Consider the following 19352-nt stretch of genomic DNA (forward strand, 5'->3'; position numbering starts at 1 on the left):
CGCGATTGACCGCAGCCACAATAATACTGTATGACAGATGTGTCGCTTTTATTTCGCTTTTCCTTTTTTATTCAAAATATTCACAAACTTGCTTACCATGTCATCAACTAGCCTATCTGATATTCCGATTCTCACATACATGTAAGTGAGTGTGTTTAGTCGTTTAAAAACCTTTTTAAATAATCTTGATCTATAATAACATGATGGGCGCTGCAATGTTGTCCGTCGGATTTACAGCACGTGAATTCATCAGTTTCTCCCGAAATAAATGCAAGAAAGTGGCCGGTGAACTGAGAAGAATAGAGTAAACTTTATAGTTCCTTGTCTTGCACTATGTTTGTCTAATATGAATAACACATGTCGGCAAATTATATTTGAATAGATTGTTATTGCTGCTTCCACAGACATCAGTGTGTTTTACAAACTCCAAATGTATTGGTTTACTCGTGCTTATGTGTATTTAAATATCTGAAACCAAAAATAAACATTATGAAGTTGAAAAACTGCTTAGTTGTGATGACAGCGCTGAACGCGTCCGACTCTGGGCTCGTTTAAAAACCTTAAATAATCTTGATCTATAATAACATGAGATGGGCGCTGCAATGTTGTCCTGTCAGTCGGATTTACAGCACGTAAATTCATCTGTTTCTCCCGAAATAAATGCAAGAAAGTGGCCGGTGAACTGAGAAGAATAGAGTAAACTTTATAGTTCATCTTGCACTATGTTTGTCTAATAGGCTATGAATAACACATGTCGGCAAATTATATTTGAATAGATTGTTATTGCTGCTTCACAGACATCAGTGTGTTTTACAAACTCCAAATGTATTGTTTTACTCGTGCTTATGTGTATTTAAATATCTGAAACCAAAAATAAACATTATGAAGTTGAAAAAACTGCTTAGTGATATATGACAGCGCTGAACGCGTCCGACTCTGGCTCAGCACCAGCCAATGCGCGAAAGCACAGTTTGAATCTGGCAGCACTGAACATTCTAAATGTGGCGCCGTACTCTCAGGGGCTAGTTGATGACATGGTAAGCAAGTTTGTGAATATTTTGAATAAAAAAGGAAAAGCGAAATAAAAGCGACACATCTGTCATACAGTATTATTGTGGCTGCGGTGTATCGCGTGACGCGTCGCCATGGAAACATTAAAAGGAACGTTCGCCTTGAAAAAACTTACTTTCTCGTGGCCACGAGTTAGTATCTTGAGGCCACGAGTTACTATCTTGAGGCCACGAGTTACTATCTTGAGGCCACGAGTTACTATCTTGAGGCCACGAGTTACTATCTTGAGGCCACGAGTTACTATCTTGAGGCCACGAGTTACTATCTTGAGGCCACGACTTAGTATCTTGAGGCCACGAGTACTATCTTGAGGCCACGAGTTACTATCTTGAGGCCACGAGATATACTATCTTGAGGCCACAAGTTACTATCTTGAGGCCACGAGTTAGTATCTTGAGGCCACGAGTTACTATCTTGAGGCCACGAGATATACTATCTTGAGGCCACAAGTTACTATCTTGAGGCCACGAGATACTATCTTGAGGCCACGAGTTACTATCTTGAGGCCACGAGTTACTATCTTGAGGCCACGAGTTACTATCTTGAGGCCACAAGATAGTTATAATAATTTTTTTTGCCAAAGTGGGACTAGGGGGGCTCCGTAATTCCCAGATTATTTCAATGTATGTTTTTAAATAAACACGTTTAACAGCAGAGTTCGTGGTGAAAAACAACATTATTTTCTACCAAATTCCATCCAAATGTGCATATTTTGCACTAAACTTACAAAAAAATTAAAATAAAATAATCAACATTTTTGAAGAATTACATGAAGAAACAGAAAAAACTGAGACAGACTAAATCCAGAAGAACTGCGGGAACGTCTCCGAGACGCTTGAAGAAACCTTCCTGCAAAGCTACCTGAAAAACTACGTGCAAGTGTACCTCATACCGACTCCTTGTGCATACACAAATCTCACTGGATTATTGCAATAATGGCAAAAAGAATGTTTGGAAATGTAAACTAATATTTCCTACTGACACACTACAGCGAAAGATATAAATAACTGACTTAAAACAACATTATTAAATAGGGGGGGGGGTATTAACATGCCTAAGACTTTTGCACAGTACTGTATATTTCTCCATTGTTTTTAATTCTATTATCCTGTATGCAATGCTTCATGGGATTGTAGCACACAGTCTTGTACCTTTGTCTTTTTGTCCTTTTTTGCTTCAAATCAAAGTTTGTAACGTTATGATTCTCCTCGCAGCTTGTTGGTTTGGTTCATGGCTTAGAAAGCTTTAACGAAAACCCTATGGGAGAAATGAACGTAAAAAACACTTCCGTATCCAGTGCTGCAGATACAAAGAGGGACGGCACTGTTTATAATACCACAACCTCAGTGAAAAACTGTCATGTGACCCGCCCCCCAAAAACACACACTGAAGTCCAAGAAGACCTCATTCTACACTAAAACAGATGTAATTATATCAGCTCTAAAGCGTTAAAACCACAATAATCCTCTTGAAAAGGTCTCTTTCCGCCTTTATGGATAAGTCTCTGGGAGTTTCACTTCGTGGGGTTTTGACAGAGGTTACAGTCAGGCCTTTGGTCCTCCTGTTGCTCCAGTTGAATGGTGACCGAATGGAAACTGTATGCGTTAAAACAGGCTTGGGTAATCTCTCTCAACACCACCTGTGGATCTGCAGTGTCTTCTGAGGAGTTCAAAATGAACAGACGGGTGAATATTTCAGAATTAAATGCCAAAATTAAGCCGTATGTGACCCTGACCCACAAAACCAGTCACATGGGCATACCTGTCAACACACCCATCTCCTGCCCCCCTCCCGTTTTGTTATTTCTCCCGTGAAATTCCCGTTATTTGTATGGCCCAAACGTCGTTATATGAATAATCACATCAATATATTATTCCAAGGTTGTCCAGTTGCCAGATCTTGTATGAAACCCATCCTACTCGCGCAATCAACACATCATACAAATTTCAACCCATTTGCGAGCTCAACCTGGCAACCCAGTTGTGCCGTCGATATCTGCGCAGGTAGTAGACGCAGGAAGTTGAATAAGCGTTACTGGTAGAAATGGGAAAAGACTCTGTGTTAAAGGGATACTCCACTTTTTTTGGATATAGGCTCATTTTACAACTCCCCCAGAGTTAAACAGGTGAGTTTTACCGTTTCCGAATCCATTCAGCCGATCTCCGGGTCTGGCGGTACCACTTTTAGCATAGCTTAGCATAGATCATTGAATCGGACAGGACCATTAGCATCTCTCTCAAAAAAATGACCAAAGAGTTTCGATATTTTTCCATTTAAAACTTGACTCTTCTGTAGTTACATCGTGTACTAAGACCGACAGAAAATGTAAAGTTGCGATTTTCTAGGCTGATATGGCTAGGAACTATACTCTCATTCCTGCGTAATAATCAAGAAACTTTGCTGCCGTACCATGAGTCCAGCAGGCGTAATGATATGACGCAGCGCCTGAAAATAGGTCTAATAGGTTAGACAAACTTAGTCCCGGTCACGTTGGAAGTTACAGAGCTGGGGACTATTTTCAGGCGCTGCATCATATCATTACGCCTGCTGGACTCATGGTACGGCAGCAAAGTTTCTTGATTTTTACGCAGGAATGAGAGTATAGTTCCTAGCCATATCAGCCTAGAAAATCGCAACTTTACATTTTCTGTCGGTCTTAGTACACGATGTAACTACAGAAGAGTCAAGTTTTAAATGGAAAAATATCGAAACTCTTTGGTCATTTTTTTGAGAGAGATGCTAATGGTCCTGTCCGATTCAATGATCTATGCTAAGCTATGCTAAAAGTGGTACCGCCAGACCCGGAGATCGGCTGAATGGATTCGAAAACGGTAAAACTCAACTGTTTAACTCTGGGGGAGTTGTAAAATGAGCCTATTTCCAAAAAAAGTGGAGTATCCCTTTAAGTAAATATTTAACGCAATTAACGCAGCATCTGTTTTTTTCTGTCATCCTTTGGCTGCACGGCGTTACATTATATGATGCGCTTTTATTCTTGCTAATGCTTTTAAACCATTCAAGCCATATAGGCTACTTCTTTTATAAAACTTTAAAAGCGGAAAGCGCATCAGTCATTCCCGGGAATACATTTGACATCGCAGCCTGACCTTGACGGAAATAAATATCCTACGCCAAAAGTAGGCTATACCAGAGAGAAAGTCTCAGCTGTGCTCAGATCTGTGAACCGTACAGTTGCTTTGGTTTTTCAATCCGTACCCGTTTCGCCCCGTGGCTCAAAAGGGACACACGAGAAAGCCAAAACAGAATGCATAATCTATTAACAAAATAGAACTATACAAAAAAAAAAAAAAAAAAAAACTATGTACGGTACAACGGTAACAGTGACCAAATTCATAATCCCTGCAATCGTTGTTTTGTAATATTCAGTTCCTGTGAAAAATTGTGAAATACTGTTCCAATAGGTAGAAGTTACACAACAATATGCTGATTGATTACATAACAATATTTGGATGTAATATTCAGTTCCAGTGAAAATCTGTTCCAGTTAATGGGAGTATACACAGGTGATGTGTAATATTCAGTACCAGTAAACTCCACCCGCTGGAACAGCTTCTTACAGTAACTGAATATTACACAACATCACCTGTTAAGTTTTGCAAACTGTACTCACAGATTTGTGGCCTATACCTTATTTTAGAAATCTGTTTTTCTGTATATTGATTTGTTGTGTGTTGTTAAGATGAATACAACTGTCTTAACTGAATTTTTCTATGATTTGGCGATGGGGTGTGTGATGTATAGATGACATGAAACCGCATGTGGTTGAACTGAAACCCCCCCCAGGCCTCCCGTATTTTGGTACCCAAATGTAAAAACATTTTTTAAACTGAGATGTATAAGTAAGATGTCTGTATAAATAAGCTTCCCATTGATGTGTGGTTTGTTAGGATGGGACAATATTTGGTCGAGATACAACCATTGAAAATCTGGAATCTGAGGGTGCAAAAAAGTCGAAACATTGAGAAAATCTCCTTTAAAGTTGTTCATTTATGTTGGCGATTGTGCTGCATTCACTCACAGAAATACATGTTTTATATATTTACGGTAGGAAATTTACAAAATATCTTCATGTAGGCCTGTCGCGATAGTCGATAAGTCAATTAATCGCACGATAAAAAAAAATGAGCTCGATAATTTTTCCGGCCGCGATAATGCCATTTGCATGCTTGTTTGTTTTCCTCGTCTCTCTCAGTCTCTACCAAAGAGACTGGATGACCACTCTCGGTTCTTTAGCGTATAGGAGGAGTGAACTCTCTTGTCAGTTGCATGGTCTTTGTGTGGGGAGGCGGCGCCGCGGGGCTTGTCAGTCACATGGTCTTTGTGTGGGAAAGCGCCGGCGGGACTGTTTGCGGCGACTGCCGGGAGAGAGAGAAGACGCTAGTTGTGAGTTGCGACAGCGAGCCCGATCACATGAAAATGCGTATCTATACCACGAATGTTATTTCTCGTGCCATTTATACGCCAAAAATAGTTTTTGCGTGCATATGATACGCTCTTTATGGCGTGTAATACGCACGCACTCCTCACCCCTAATCAAGTATTTTCAGTGCGTAGCATATACACGCAATAAAGCGCGTCTCCGTCTTCCCGACTGTACACAATCACTTGACAAAGTAACAGGAGTAACAGTGCAAAATTGTGCGATATGGCTTGTTGAGGCTTTTTTGTTTGTTTGTTTACAAAGGTCCTAACTGTCAGTTTTCCCTGTTATGGAATGTATCACTATTTATGCCTAATGTCTAAAGCCTAATGTTTAATATTTTTTGAAGTGCAATTTTGTTTACATCCATTTTATTTATTAACAGACATTTATTTTGTTAACAGACACTAAGAGTCCATTGCTTTTATTGTTTTTGGTTGTTTTGTTCATTTTTTTGGATATTTAAAATGTTTTCCGTTTTCAATGTTTAATATTCTTTAGAAATAAAAGTTTATAGATTGTTGAAAAGGTGTACCTGCATTATTATGCCATTATAATTATATTAAATGAAAATGGTCTCAGAACGACAATATTATCGTTTATCGCGATAATTTCTTGGACAATTTATCGTCCAGCAAAATTTGTTATCGTGACAGGCCTATCTTCATGGAACATGATCTTTACTTAATATCCTAATGACTTTTGTCATAAAAGACAAATCAATAATTTTGACCCGTACAAATGCGACTCGTGACTGGTTTTGTCACATATGGAGTTAAAGCGTTACCTATGGCCACGTGAGCGGAGAGCACCGCCTGGTTCATCGTCAGGGCCCAGATGTGAAGGTTGTGCACAGTTTTGACTCCCTTCACTAGGAGCAGTCGATCCCTCACCTCATTATAGTTCACACCGGCCGGAGTTCCTGTGGAGGACACACACTCGAGCTCCAATTCAAAACTGCATGATCCAAGAAATGAGAACGTTCCCTGTTAGCTCGGTTATTACTATATTCTATATAATTGTTAACTCATCAAAACTTTTAAACAGCACAATGGAAGAATGACATTTTTAGTGACCAATTTTTTTTAAATTAAACTACTAAAAATCTTACACAACATTTAATTGTGTTTCTCGAAATTATGCCATTTCAGACAATCTGACGAGCTCTAATTCAAATCTTCATGTTCGGAGAAAAGTTTTACCGAGAAGAGCATATGAAAAATGAAACGACCTTTCACAGAATGCCTAGTGGCCATTAAAACAGCTAATATAGAGACTATATTTAAGATTTACCTGCAATTAATCTACCAGTCAAAAGTTTGGACAGATTCTTATTCTTTATTCCCAGCTAACAATTTTTTTTTCTTATAAAAAAAAAAGTTTGGCTAACGTTGCCATTACGTTATACGAACGTTATTTCTTAATGTTTTCTGAACGTTCAAAAATGCCCAGTTTAAAAAAAAAAATAATAATCGTGGTTATGTGAACGTTAAATGGATATTTCACCGCTGGAAAGATGAATGTGTATTTAAATTGGGTCATTTATGTAGTAGAAATGTGAAATTATTTTAGAAGTTGGTGCCTTCTAGACTGAGAAAAGCCAGAACATGTATTTTTGGCTCGTGTGGATGAAAGACTACAACTTCCAGAATGCACTTGCTTCGCTGCCCTAGGAGGCCACACCTACCGGTTACAGAGGGCAGTATCGGAAGAAATGATACAACTAGGCTACTAGTCGACTCGAAACTGAAAAGACGGCGTTTTATGGTGAGATCCTCCTATGGGCGGGTTGAAGACATGCGGAACGAGCTCCTCCTACTGGCTATAGTCTCTCACCTCGGGACAAAAAAGAGTTTTTTTCCCAGACACACAATACAGAAATCTCTCGTCTCAGGGGGACATGAGGGAGGGAAGCACGGTCATGCGCAAATACTACCGGGTTCCTACTGATGCAAAGCTTAATGCTAATCGGTGAAGTATCTCTTTAAGGCAACATTCCATTTTATCATTTTGCAAATATTATGGGATTGTTACTTTTGAATGTACTCTGAACAAGTACTTTCATTTAAAAAAAAAAACTGAAAAAACTGTTTCAGAAAAAAAAAAGTTTTTTGAGAACATTATTAACCCTTTCCCTTCCATTGACAGAAATGTCCCGGCTTTCAGTGTTTTCTCTGTTATACGGTAGGGGGCGCTATTACACATCTTCTGAAACAGAACTGAATCTCCTGATCAAAAGATACACAAAGATGCAGCAGAAACAAGCGATATCACATGTAAGCAGATGCATATGTAAAACAATGTGATCATCAACATTAAACAGCATATAAATCAAATCTGCCTATTGTTAGTGAATGAAATGTGGACCCAGGATGAGCTTTAGGACTGTGAAGCTTTTGGGTGTTGATCTACTAATCTCTGTTATGATCGTCGTTCTTAATCTGATCTGGATGTAGTCTTTTTGTTCTCAGCTTTTTGTTCAAAATGTTGCTTTTTTTAATGAAACTTACCCATATTCAAGTGTTGATAAAAAAAAATAATGCATGAAGCTAGAATAAAACGTTTTAAAAGCAGAGGCTTTGTTCTTTCTTTTGATATATCGCATGTTCAAATATTCAACAAAATATTCTGGGGGCCATGAAACTTTTGTTTCAAAAATGCAAAACGTTTAGCTTCTTTAAAAAGTCACAGGCAAGACATTTTACCTTCCATCAAGACGATAATAATGTCCCTCATGATGGTGAACGTGGTTGCCAGGACGAACAGAGAAAACAGGAAGGTGCAGATGGGATCTGCAATTTTATATTCAGGCTGTAAAAAGAAAATAATTCAGTTCATTAGCATCATGCTGTTACATTTGATCTATACAAGGTTATTGTTAAATAAAACCAATAAAAACATTTCTGTTAAAGGCATTATATGTAGTTTTTCGCCACTAGAGGTCGCCTATTCAAAACAAAGGCATAGCTTGATGACGCCTTGATTTGGCGGAAAAGAATCCGACGGGACTCGGAAATAATATTCATGGATGAGATTATCAACGTTACTGTAGTATAAAGCAGAACAGAGCCGAGTGCCGTGTCATAATATCATATTAATAAACTGGATGGCTTGTGTTGCTAAATGGCATGCAATTCATTTTAAAACATATTGTATGACAGAGAAAATCCTGCATTACTGTTACTAAACACAAAGCTGCATCTGATTGTGTTGTGTTAGCCACTTGGCAAAATATTGTTCTTTGAAAATATGGTCAAAACACGGTACTCGCGGAAAATCAAGAAAACAAGCGATTCAAACAGTGTTGAGATGTATATCAATGATTCGTTTCTGTCTATAAATGTATCTAAACGGTTGTTCCCTTGTCTAATAAAACATTATATATTATATCACTGACAGGCGACGCACGGACATGGTCCGAGTCCTGGTTCAAATGGCTTATTTCTCTGGATTTAAACATTCTTGGAGACATCTACTAGTGGTTCTAGTGGTTTTTGGATATTTTAATTTCAAAAATCTTACGTATTGTGCCTTTAATAAAAATTAAATTAAAATTAAAATATTAGTAGGAAAAACTTGAACTAAATGAAAATTAGACATTTTGTCTTGGCAATAAACTGAAATAAGTTTAAGTTGAAGCACTAAAATTATTACCTGGAAATAAATAAAAACTAAAACTGAAATAAAAGTAAATTAAACCTAAATAGCATATTATGCTCTTCCATAATAGAATGTTTGAAAAAAGTTATCTGGTCTTTAATTATGTTCTCAAAACATTAGCACTAAAACATTATTTATACAACATTCATGAAATATTTGGCTAACATTTTAACATTTTTAACGTTCAGAGAACACTCATAACCTATATATTTAATATATATATCATATTTTTGTGAGCTGGCTCATCAGTTAGGACTCATCGAATCTAAGAATGTAAAGTAAAACTGCTTACCTTAAAAAAGATGAGGAGGGCACTGACCAGCACACTGACACTCTGCAGAAGGTCTCCAATCACATGGACAAACGCTGCCCTTATGCTAGCATTAGCTTGTTGTTTTTTCCCAGTCTCTTGCTCCTTGACGTCACAAGGATTATCGTTAGAATGGCTGTGTCCCTTTTCCTTCCCGTGATCGTGACTGTGACCGTGGCCGGCGCTCAGACCACCGTGACTATGGCCGTGACCCGACTGATGCAGAGTGAGTGCCATTCTACACACACAACAACAGATAGAAGGTCCGTTTACAGGTGCAGTGTGTGCATTTTTAGCGGCATCTAGTGGTGAAGTTGCGAATTGCACCCAACAGAAGTTACGGTGGCCGACAGGAAGTGATGTCATGATATGAGATGGATGGTTCGGAGTAAAATCAACCTAGGGTCCTTTGCACCCTGATCTCAAGCCAAACCCCCCCCAGAAGCCTTTTTTCCCTTGGTTGAACATTATTAAAGTTAGAGCTTATTTAGAGATATCAGCCGGATGGTTTAGTGCAGGCGCTAATGGATCCAAGGTTGTATCTCGTAAATTACCCCACTAATAATGCCCGGAATGGTACCAAACTTCTACAGTAGTACAAATAGGTTCTGTACTCATAAAACGAGGCATTGGAAAGTTTGTAAGTACATCAGGAGTTTATTTAAATAAGACTTGCCTGACGGCTAGCTTGTTTGGCTAATGCTACCACTAACCCGGACGTCGAGGTCACTTCGCTGAGTTGAGAAAAGCACGTAAAAGTCCCGGCAGAAAGCGCTGCATAAGGATGTAGTGTAACGACGCCCAGTTCCAGGAATGCACTAATATTTTGTTGGTAGTACCAGTTTGCAACAATTATTAGTTAACACTAAGTTGTCTACACTTCGGAAAAAATTATAATTCGTTGTTACACTACATCCTTATGCATCGCTTTCAGTGAAGTGACGTCGGTGTCCGGGTTAGCGGTAGCATTAGCCATCAGGCAAGTGTTATTTAAATAAACTCCTGATGTACTTACAAACTTTCCAATGGCTCGTTTTATGAGTACAGAACCTATTTGTACTACTGTAGAAGTTTGGTACCGTTCTGGGCATTATTAGTGGGGTAATTTACGAGATACAACCTTGGATCCATTAGCGCCTGCAGCCAGCCGGCTGATATCTCTAAATAAGCTCTAACTTTAATAATGTTCGACCAAGGGAAAAAAGGGACCTTGTTTGGCTCGAGGTCATGGTGCAAAGGACCCTAGGTTGATTTTACTCCGAACCATCCCTTTAAGCAATGAGGTTTCTTTACATAGATAAATTAAGAAATTAGGTTTATTAATTATTCAGTAAAACGATGTTATTGCGAATATTATTGTTACCTGTTCATCATTGTGTCAGTAGCTAAGTTTCCATCCACTTGTCAATCGAATTATCTGAAGTTCGGTAAAAAAACTCATGCGAATAAAGCTGGTGAAAATGTGTTTCCATCCAACGGCTTTAAAGCGAATAAAAACCTGTGCGTAATGACGTCACATGCTGGTGTGCGATCAAATTGGTATATCGAATTGATCTGAGACATTTTAAGGTGTTTCCATTCATTTTCGCACTGAATCGCACAACATGCAAGCAAACATTTGCGAACAAAGTTTTGCTAGACAAAATGGATTTATTTGCAATAACGTTTCCATCAGCGTTTATCGCATAAGCCGTATATCGATCAAGATAAAATCCGATGAGATCCGATGTTTCATTCGATATCACTTAATTCGGATAAAAACGTGTGGATGGAAACATAGCTAGTGTTTTATTCGCTGACTTTAGCTAGCGTGAAGAAGAACAGCAGTGACGAAGCGCGTTTGTCCGCTTAGGGCCACCGTAGAAACATGTCGATGTAAGTGGACCCGCGGTGTGTGCCTCATTCTTAGGTCATAAAAACATAACGGTTCATCATGTAAGGTCTTTATACACCACTGAAAACATAGTTACAGTATGTATAATATTGCATTTCTGTCAACAGATCCTTGCACCTTTAAGACATTTTCACTGCAAATAACAGTTTTGCTAAGGCACTATATTAGTTAGTTATTAGACTAGGGCTATATATAGTGTGCGCATGCACAATGAGGGTTTGTCTCACATGATGTTGGCCAGTACAGCACAGCCGGAGGTGATGAGCATCACAGTGGCCTCGATAGTGAAGTCGTCGTGTATGAGCCGCTCCACTGCCAGATACACCAGAACGCCCGTCACCAGCCAGATGCTGAAGACCGACACCAGAGCGCCCAGGATTTCTGACAACACACACAAGAGTACAGTGATAAAATTACACTTGTGCTTCCAGTTTACTGAATATATATATATATATATACACACAACCACTGTATGTGCATAAACAGTGAAGTGTAATTTATATCCTGTGATCAAAGCATTTCAGTGTCACATGATCCTTCAGAAATCATTCTAATATGATGATTTAATGCTCAAAAAACATTTATGATTATTATATCAATGTTGAAAACAGGTCAACAGTAATATTTTTGTGTAAACCGTGATACAATTTTTTTTTTCTGGATTCTTTGATGAATAGAAAGTTTGAAAGAACAGCATTTATTTGAATATAAATAACTTTTAGCAATATTAATGTCATGTCTAGGTTTGGTTTTGTTTCATTTTCATGTTTTTTTCCCTTGTAAAATACCTATAGTCAAGGCTCCTGTCATGCGATTCCCTTTTCCCTCCTGTGTTCTTGCCATGTGTTCCCCTTGTGAATGTGTCATGTTGTCATTGGTTGATTTAGTCATGTGGTTTCTCAGTTCTGTTCTGTCATTGGTTCATTGCTTAATCATGTTCACAGGTGTGTCTTGTCAAGTCATTAGTCTCTGTGTTTAAATTGACCGCATGTTTCCAGTCTCTTGTCTTACAGTAAAGCAGAAATAAAAAGTATAGTAAAGGCGAAAACGATTAAAAAGTGGCAACATATTTGGGATAATGGGTACACAGGAAGACATCTTTATAGGATACAAGGGAAAGTGGGAAAAGACACACAAATAACCAGATCAAGACAGGAAGAAATTATACTAACAAGGATGAGGTTGGGTCATACAAAGTTGAATAGTACAATGTTCTTAATAAAAAAGCATGGAGATGGAAATTGTGAGTATTGCCAGAACAATATACCTGAAACAGTAGAGCATGTAATAATGTACTGTCATAAATACAATGAGGCAAGGCAGAGGCTTGTTAATGAGTTGAAAACAAAGAAAATGTCTTTAGAAATTAAAACACTATTGAAAAGAAGCTCAAGGGAAAATTTTGATTTATTATTTCTTTTTTTGAAAAGTACAGGCCTGTTAAAAAGGATATAAGTGGGGTTTTTTTTTTTTTTTTTTTTTTTTTTTTTTTAAAGTTTAACGTGCTGGTATATTTAGTTTGAGAATAGCTAGTAACTCCCGTGCCTACTCCAGTCCAGTGGTGGCGGTAATGCACAAGAAATAGTTGCAAACCGCCAATCAAAAAGAAGAAGAAGAAGAAGAAGAAGAAGTCTCTTGTCTTTCCGATGGGAAGATGTGAATGGTGTGGAGAAAACGAAACGGTAGAACATGTCATCATGTATTGTGAAAAGTATAAAGATGACAGAAAAAAAGTTATTAGAAGAGGTTCAGAGGGAAGAGGAGATTGATGTTAATTTGAGGTACCTATTAAACCCTGAACAAAGACGTAATAACAGAGAAGCTTGGGGTGTTTTTTTTTTTATTATTTTTTATCAAGCCAAATGAGCTGAACACGCCGCGCTGGCTGAAGCATAGATTTTTATTGAGCGGTGGAGGATGGGAAGTGGCTAAAGTCTCTGGATCGAGTTCACATAGGTGGCGGTAATGCGTGAAATTGGTGCGAACCGCCAAAGAAACGGGAAGAAGTCTCTTGTCTTGTATTGTTTGTGTAACCACTGTTTGGTGAGTGTTAGTTTACCATATGTTAAGTCATGTCAAGGTATGTCTAGTCAAGTCTGTTTATTTTGTACACATTTATGTTAAATAAATCCTGCTCTTGGGTAGTGGTGGGCAGATCGAGGCTTTGGAACGGATTAAGCAAACGTGCCGTATTCAATCCGACACCATCTCCACGGGGACCCCTGGTGGTCAGAGCAGTGCAAATGCAACAAAAAACCCGGGCCAAACATGCAAAAACTTTTACAAATCTATTGCAGAAATAATTTTTTATTGAAAGTAAAATCCTTTCAAATGCAACTATCTAATAAGATTATCAAGCGTCTGTTCTTTTATCAATTGTCAGGGTTTGTTCTATGAATGGCTCAGCTAAACAGGCCAATAAGAGGCTATTATACATATTAATTATACTCATGTCTAATTAAAACGTCTACAAATGTATAAAACTGATCCGAGATCAGGTAAAACCCACAGGTTCTCAGAGATTGAAACGTTTCGAAACCGTTAAGATGTAATGAAGCCTCGTTTACTGAAATCATGTGACTCTGGCAGTCTGATACACGCTCTGAACCGTTGATTCGGAACAAAAGATTCTTAAAGGTTTTGAAGCTTCATAATCCGTGTATCATTTGTTCAGCCGTTTTTTTATTTAATATTGAAAGTAGAAAATTGAGAAAACGGTTCATTTTTTGTTTTTTAATTTTTTTCCACTAAAATAAAATAAAATGAAAAACAAGAATTCAGCTTTTTTTTTTTCTTAATGCGTTTATTGCAACTACATTTCATCTTTTTTTCATCAAACAACCAGACTAACGAATGGCTCGACACAACCCGTACCGGGGAAGAGCCTAGACAGGGCTTTCTTCTGTGTAGACCAGGAGTTAAAATGAAATAATTAGCTATTTTCCGGACTGTAAAGTCACGTGTTTTTTTTTTTTTATCATGAAGCACGCTGTGACTTTTATTTATAATAAAAGTTTGTCTAAATGAACTTGTTGCTTATTGTACTGTTTTATAAATATAAAAAGTAATCATTAGCTTCTTTACAGTCCAGACCACATGCGTGAATTCTGAAAAATGTTGGTGTGCATTTATTAATTACATGGATCAATTATATCCTTATATCAATTGTTTTTTTGGTGTCATTTTGGAGTCTTCATGAGTCCTTTTTTTCCACCGGAAAACAGTTTTGTGAGAATCACCCTTCAATCTTATGGTTTACTCTGCTGACTTCTGCTAATTTCACAATAAGATTAATTCTATCATGATTCATGGTTAATTGCACAAAAAGGGTGTGATTAATCACGACTAAAATCTATCGCCAGCCCTGATATATAGTGTATTATTTCCCTGTATCCAGGCCAGTTTTGATGTTCTTCACTTCCAGTAACTCACCTGCTCGATGCCAGCCGTAATTGAGCGTGCGAGTCGCGGGTCTGGAGGACAACCACAGCGAACCCAAACTGATGATGAAGCTGGTGAGATCCACGAGCAGGTGAGCGGCATCTGTCATCACCGCCAGACTTCCAGCAAAATACCCACCTGTACACACACCACACATCAGCGCTTATTATCCAGAGAGCCTTTGTGTGTGCAAAAACATGCAGAAAATCAGCGTAACACTTTACAATAAGGTTCATGTGCTAAGAATGAACAATACTTCTTCAGCATTTATTAATCTTTGTTAATGGTTAATTTATTTACTTTAGTTATACATTAGTTAATGCGCTGTGAACTAACATGAACAAACGGCTGTATTTTTATTAACTAACATTAACAAAGATGAATAAATACTGTAAAAAATGCATTGCTCATGGTTTAGGTCATGTTAGTTAATACTAATGAACCTTATTGTAAAGTGTTACCGAGGTCAGCAGGAAGGGTCACACACACCTAATATCTCGCCCACCATAAACACCAGACACACTGCTGACACGATGTACAGGCGTCTCTTGGCGAGCTTTTTCTCTCGCTCTCGGTCCTCCAGGGCACGGCTGTTATCGTGACAGTGTTTGCCATCCTTCATCTCACCTGAGGACACGCTGGGAGGAATACAACAGTCATTAACATAAGTCAATCTTAGATTCCTTCAGAAGGAGTCATAGGTTTGATTGACAAACAAGCAAGTTTATGTCTGATGTTGACCATGCATGACAGTTCACCTACAATGTTGTGCCAAAAAAACAACAATGCTATTTCTGTTATACTGTATATTTTGAACATGCTTGTGATTTACAGTAAAGTACTATTTCTATAAAATCAATATGCCTTGGTTGGTGGAGCTCAGGCAATTACATTTAACAATCACACGTGTAAATATTGATTATTTACCCTGTAGCAAGAAACTTAAAATGATACTTACAAGACCTAAAGTTACCTTTCAAAAAGCAGACTTTTGTTGCAGTTGATTGTGGCTTAAAAAATCCACTTGATCTTCTGTGTTTTAATGTATGCCGATAATGCTTTACTTTTACTGACTAAAAAAATCACGCCAAATGATTGCGTGTTAAAAGTGCGAACGAATCGAACCGAATCGCAAATCAATTCAGACCGTTTTGCAAAAAATTGCACCGATCCGGCCGAGCGTGTCCTCAGGTGTCCAGGATTAGGGCGCACACCACAAAGTTTGCACACCACTGACACACGACCTTGTGCAACCGCAAAACACTCATGAAAAGAGGAAAAGATAGGGGAGACCGGGGACGGTTGCAACAGGGGATGGTTGCAACATGTCCATATTTCACCAATCAGAAACAAGCTAGAGTGATAACACTCATACTGTACGTGCACAGTGCCCCCCTCCCCCATGACATTTTATATGAATTAATCAAAACTTACTTGAATTATTCTTTTGTTGACTTCTAAGTGACATGGTTAGCATGTGTCAAAGTCAGTGTGTCTAGCAGGCGTATGATGATCTGTCATGACTCATGGCTGATAGGTTGCAACAAGTTATGAATTGCGTGTTTAATAAAAGTTGGTTGCATTGCAAATTGTTCAGTTCTTCCTGTCTGACACTGAAATATGGAGAGACTGAATAGCATCTGTAACACAGACTACTACTTCTACTACATCTGTAGTAGTAGCATAATTCCTTCTACTAAATTCTGAAAAAACTGAAATTCTAATTATTGGACTAAAAACTTTCTCACGTAATAACCTAGAATACTGTCTAACACTCGATGGCTGCTCTGTCAAGTCTTCGTCGTCGGTTAGGAACCTGGGTGTGCTCTTTGATACCAATCTTTCATTTGAAAGTCACGTGTCTAGTATCTGTAAAACAGCATTTTTCCATCTTAAAAATGTATCAAGGCTAGATTACTGTAATGCTCTACTGGGTGGTTGCCCTGCACGCTTAATAAACAAACTACAGCTGGTCCAAAACGCAGCAGCTCGAGTTCTTACCAGAACCAGGAAGTATGACCATATTAGCCCGGTTCTGTCAACACTGCACTGGCTCCCTATTAAACATTGAATACATTTTAAAATATTGCTGATTACTTACAAAGCACTAAATGGTTTAGCTCCGCAGTACTTGAGCGAGCTCTTAACGCATTATAGTCCTTCACGTCTATTGCGATCTCAAACTTCCGGCCAGTTGATAATACCTAGAATATCAAAATCGACTGCTGGCGGTAGATCCTTCTCCTATTTAGCACCAAAACTCTGGAACAGTCTTCCTACCATTGTGCGGGAAGCAGACACACTCTGTCAGTTCAAAGCTAGACTAAAAACACATCTCTTTGACCTAGCATACACATAACACATTATAGACTTCTATAATTCAGTGTTAGGCTGCATAGATTAGGTCAGCCGGAACCGGGAACACTTCCCATAAATCCTGATGTACTCGTTACATCATAAGAAGAATGGCTTAGTGCTTTTGTTTATCCCGAGGTTTTCCCGCAGCCTGCCGGATCCAGGCCGTATCCAGATCTGACGAATGACCTGCGCCTGGACCCGATGTCATAGCGGGGTGCTGAAGTGCCAACTAGTTTCTCCTTATGGAGGATCCCTTTACCACTCTACAGATAAAGCGTAGTCGGGAAAATTCGGTTCGTGTATCTCCCCCGAAGTGATAAAATTCTGTATCAAAATGTTAAGGCCAGACAAGTAGTTTTTTAAGGCTTGGTTTAACTTTGTAGGGAATTACAAACCTGCGCACATATATTCAAATGCGCATACCAATAGCCCGAACTCGTAATACGCATGTGCACGCCATCAGCGCTCTCACAGGTTTCGCGTTTAAAGTCTGTAGAGTTTTATGTTAAAACGGTGTCGTGTTAGCGGCCCCTAAGTTAATACACTCTCAGAAAATAAAGTACATAATTGTACCTTTGGGGTACAATGGCTTGTCACTGGGGCTGTACCCTCAAGGGTACAATATTGTACCTTAACCTTTAAAAGAAACGGTACATATATGTACCTTTTAACGCTTTTTGACCCTCAAAAAGGTACATATATGTTTTCCTTGAGTTTACCTTGAATTCTATGCACATTGAGACAAAAAGCTAAAGTTAATTAGTGAAATGTAAGGCATTTTTAACATGTTGCAACCGTCCGGTTGTGTTGCAATCGTCCGCTGGGTTGGGTTCAGTTGCAACATCTGGCTTCTTCCATTCAAATAAATACAGTGAATGATATGTCAAATGTAATCATCTTTAAATGGTATGGGTAACAGCAGACAGTTGCAAGTTTAATATATACAAATGTGGTTGGTCTAGTCCAAATAGTCTCTGAGTAACTGAGAGAAAATGCTGCCCGTCTCCCCTAAACGAAACATCATTCGTCACAGGGACCTTATGCATATAAAACACACAGCATTTTGGTAAAATGGTGAATTTATGATGATGGGGACACTTTTTCCCAAATCATCTCAATGACAAAAATGTCTCAATCACTCTGAATACAATAGGCTATTAACATTTTAAATAAAGAAAACAATTTATTTACCTTTCTGTATCTTTTAAACATGCTTGTGTTTTATATTAAAGTATATTTCTGTATAATAAATTTGCCCTGGTTGGTGGAGCTCAGGTGATTAATATTTTAGTAATCACAAGTGTAAATATTGATTATTTACACTGTAGCAAGAAACTTAAAATGATGCTTATTAAGACCTAAAGTGACCTTTTAAAAAGTAGCCTTTGTGTTTTAATGTGTGTATAATAATAATGCTTTACTGACTGAAAAATCGCGCCAAATGATTCAGTTTTAAAACGAACCGAGTGTGTCCTCGGGTGTTCATTCATGTCTCCAGGATTAGGGCGCAGTGCAAAGTTTGCACACCACTGAGACACGACCTTGTGCAACAGCCAAACACTCATGAAAAGAGGAAAAAGTAAACGAAATATCACTCGTCACTGTGACTTTGTATAAAACACTCAAAACTCAACATCCTGTTAAAAGAATAGGTTGAATTCAGGCTGATGGGGACACCTTTTCCAAATCATCTCAATGGCAAAATGTCCCAATCTCTCTGAATTCACCCTTACTTTACAACAGTGGGCTATAAACATTCAAATAAAGAAAGCAATCTACTTACTTTTCTGTCGTGATGGTGTACATTTTTGCACCGTTTTCTGTCACCAAATGGGTCTTTTCCGGATCCTTTTTGAACATGGTTTTAGTTTTCCTTCACTTTTGATAAGATTACCTCCAGCACTTTGAGATTCCGCTTTCCACAGACGTTTAAAAATAACTCTAAAATGCTGAAATGAAGCTAATAAACAGTGAGATTGGTCCCGGCAGCATCCTGAGGTGAAGCTGATCTTTAGAGGCTCAGTGCAAAAGCGCTGTTATTTGAAGCCTTGTGACTGCGAACCGTGTGCAAACACTGCCTGCTCTTCGCTTCTCCAAATCACGACAATAGCATCCTTTAGGATCATCCCACAACAATAACTCGATCATTTACAATACATGCAGTACTGTACTGTGAC

At 38.4% G+C, this 19352-nt stretch overlaps 1 protein-coding gene across 3 annotated transcripts; it reads right to left on the minus strand.

Annotated features, from left to right (window-relative positions):
- Nucleotides 1–1650: 1650 nt before the first annotated feature.
- On the minus strand, nt 1651–19312 carry LOC311299653 (proton-coupled zinc antiporter SLC30A8-like). 3 transcript variants are annotated; one of them, XM_084423366.1, is made up of 8 exons: nt 18959–19312; nt 15307–15455; nt 14809–14955; nt 11604–11757; nt 9465–9720; nt 8218–8323; nt 6300–6434; nt 1651–2730 (listed from the first exon to the last, which is right to left on the minus strand). In XM_084423366.1, the coding sequence occupies exons 1-8, from the start codon at nt 19033–19035 to the stop codon at nt 2585–2587; spliced, it is 1170 nt and encodes a 389-aa protein (XP_084279492.1). In that variant the 5' UTR covers nt 19036–19312; the 3' UTR covers nt 1651–2584. The 3 variants fall into 3 exon arrangements, with proteins under 3 accessions (XP_084279492.1, XP_084279494.1, XP_084279493.1); XM_084423368.1 differs by lacking the exon at nt 18959–19312 and adding an exon at nt 15791–16085; XM_084423367.1 differs by lacking the exon at nt 18959–19312 and adding an exon at nt 15776–16085.
- Between the last annotated feature and the right edge of the window lie 40 nt (nt 19313–19352).

This window comes from Rutilus rutilus (genome assembly GCF_951802725.1).
Source record: "Rutilus rutilus genome assembly, chromosome: 11".
Lineage (NCBI taxonomy): Eukaryota > Metazoa > Chordata > Actinopteri > Cypriniformes > Leuciscidae > Rutilus > Rutilus rutilus.

Excerpts from the sequence above, each read along its gene's own strand:
- LOC311299653 (XM_084423366.1), bottom strand. The coding sequence starts at position 19,035 with ATGTTCAAAAAGGATCCGGAAAAGACCCATTTGGTGACAGAAAACGGT. Across the intron at positions 14,956-15,306 it reads TATGGTGGGCGAGATATTAG|GTGGGTATTTTGCTGGAAGT; the intron begins GTGTGTGTGACC and ends GTGTGTGTACAG. Across the intron at positions 11,758-14,808 it reads TTACGGCTGGCATCGAGCAG|AAATCCTGGGCGCTCTGGTG; the intron begins GTGAGTTACTGG and ends GTGTGTTGTCAG.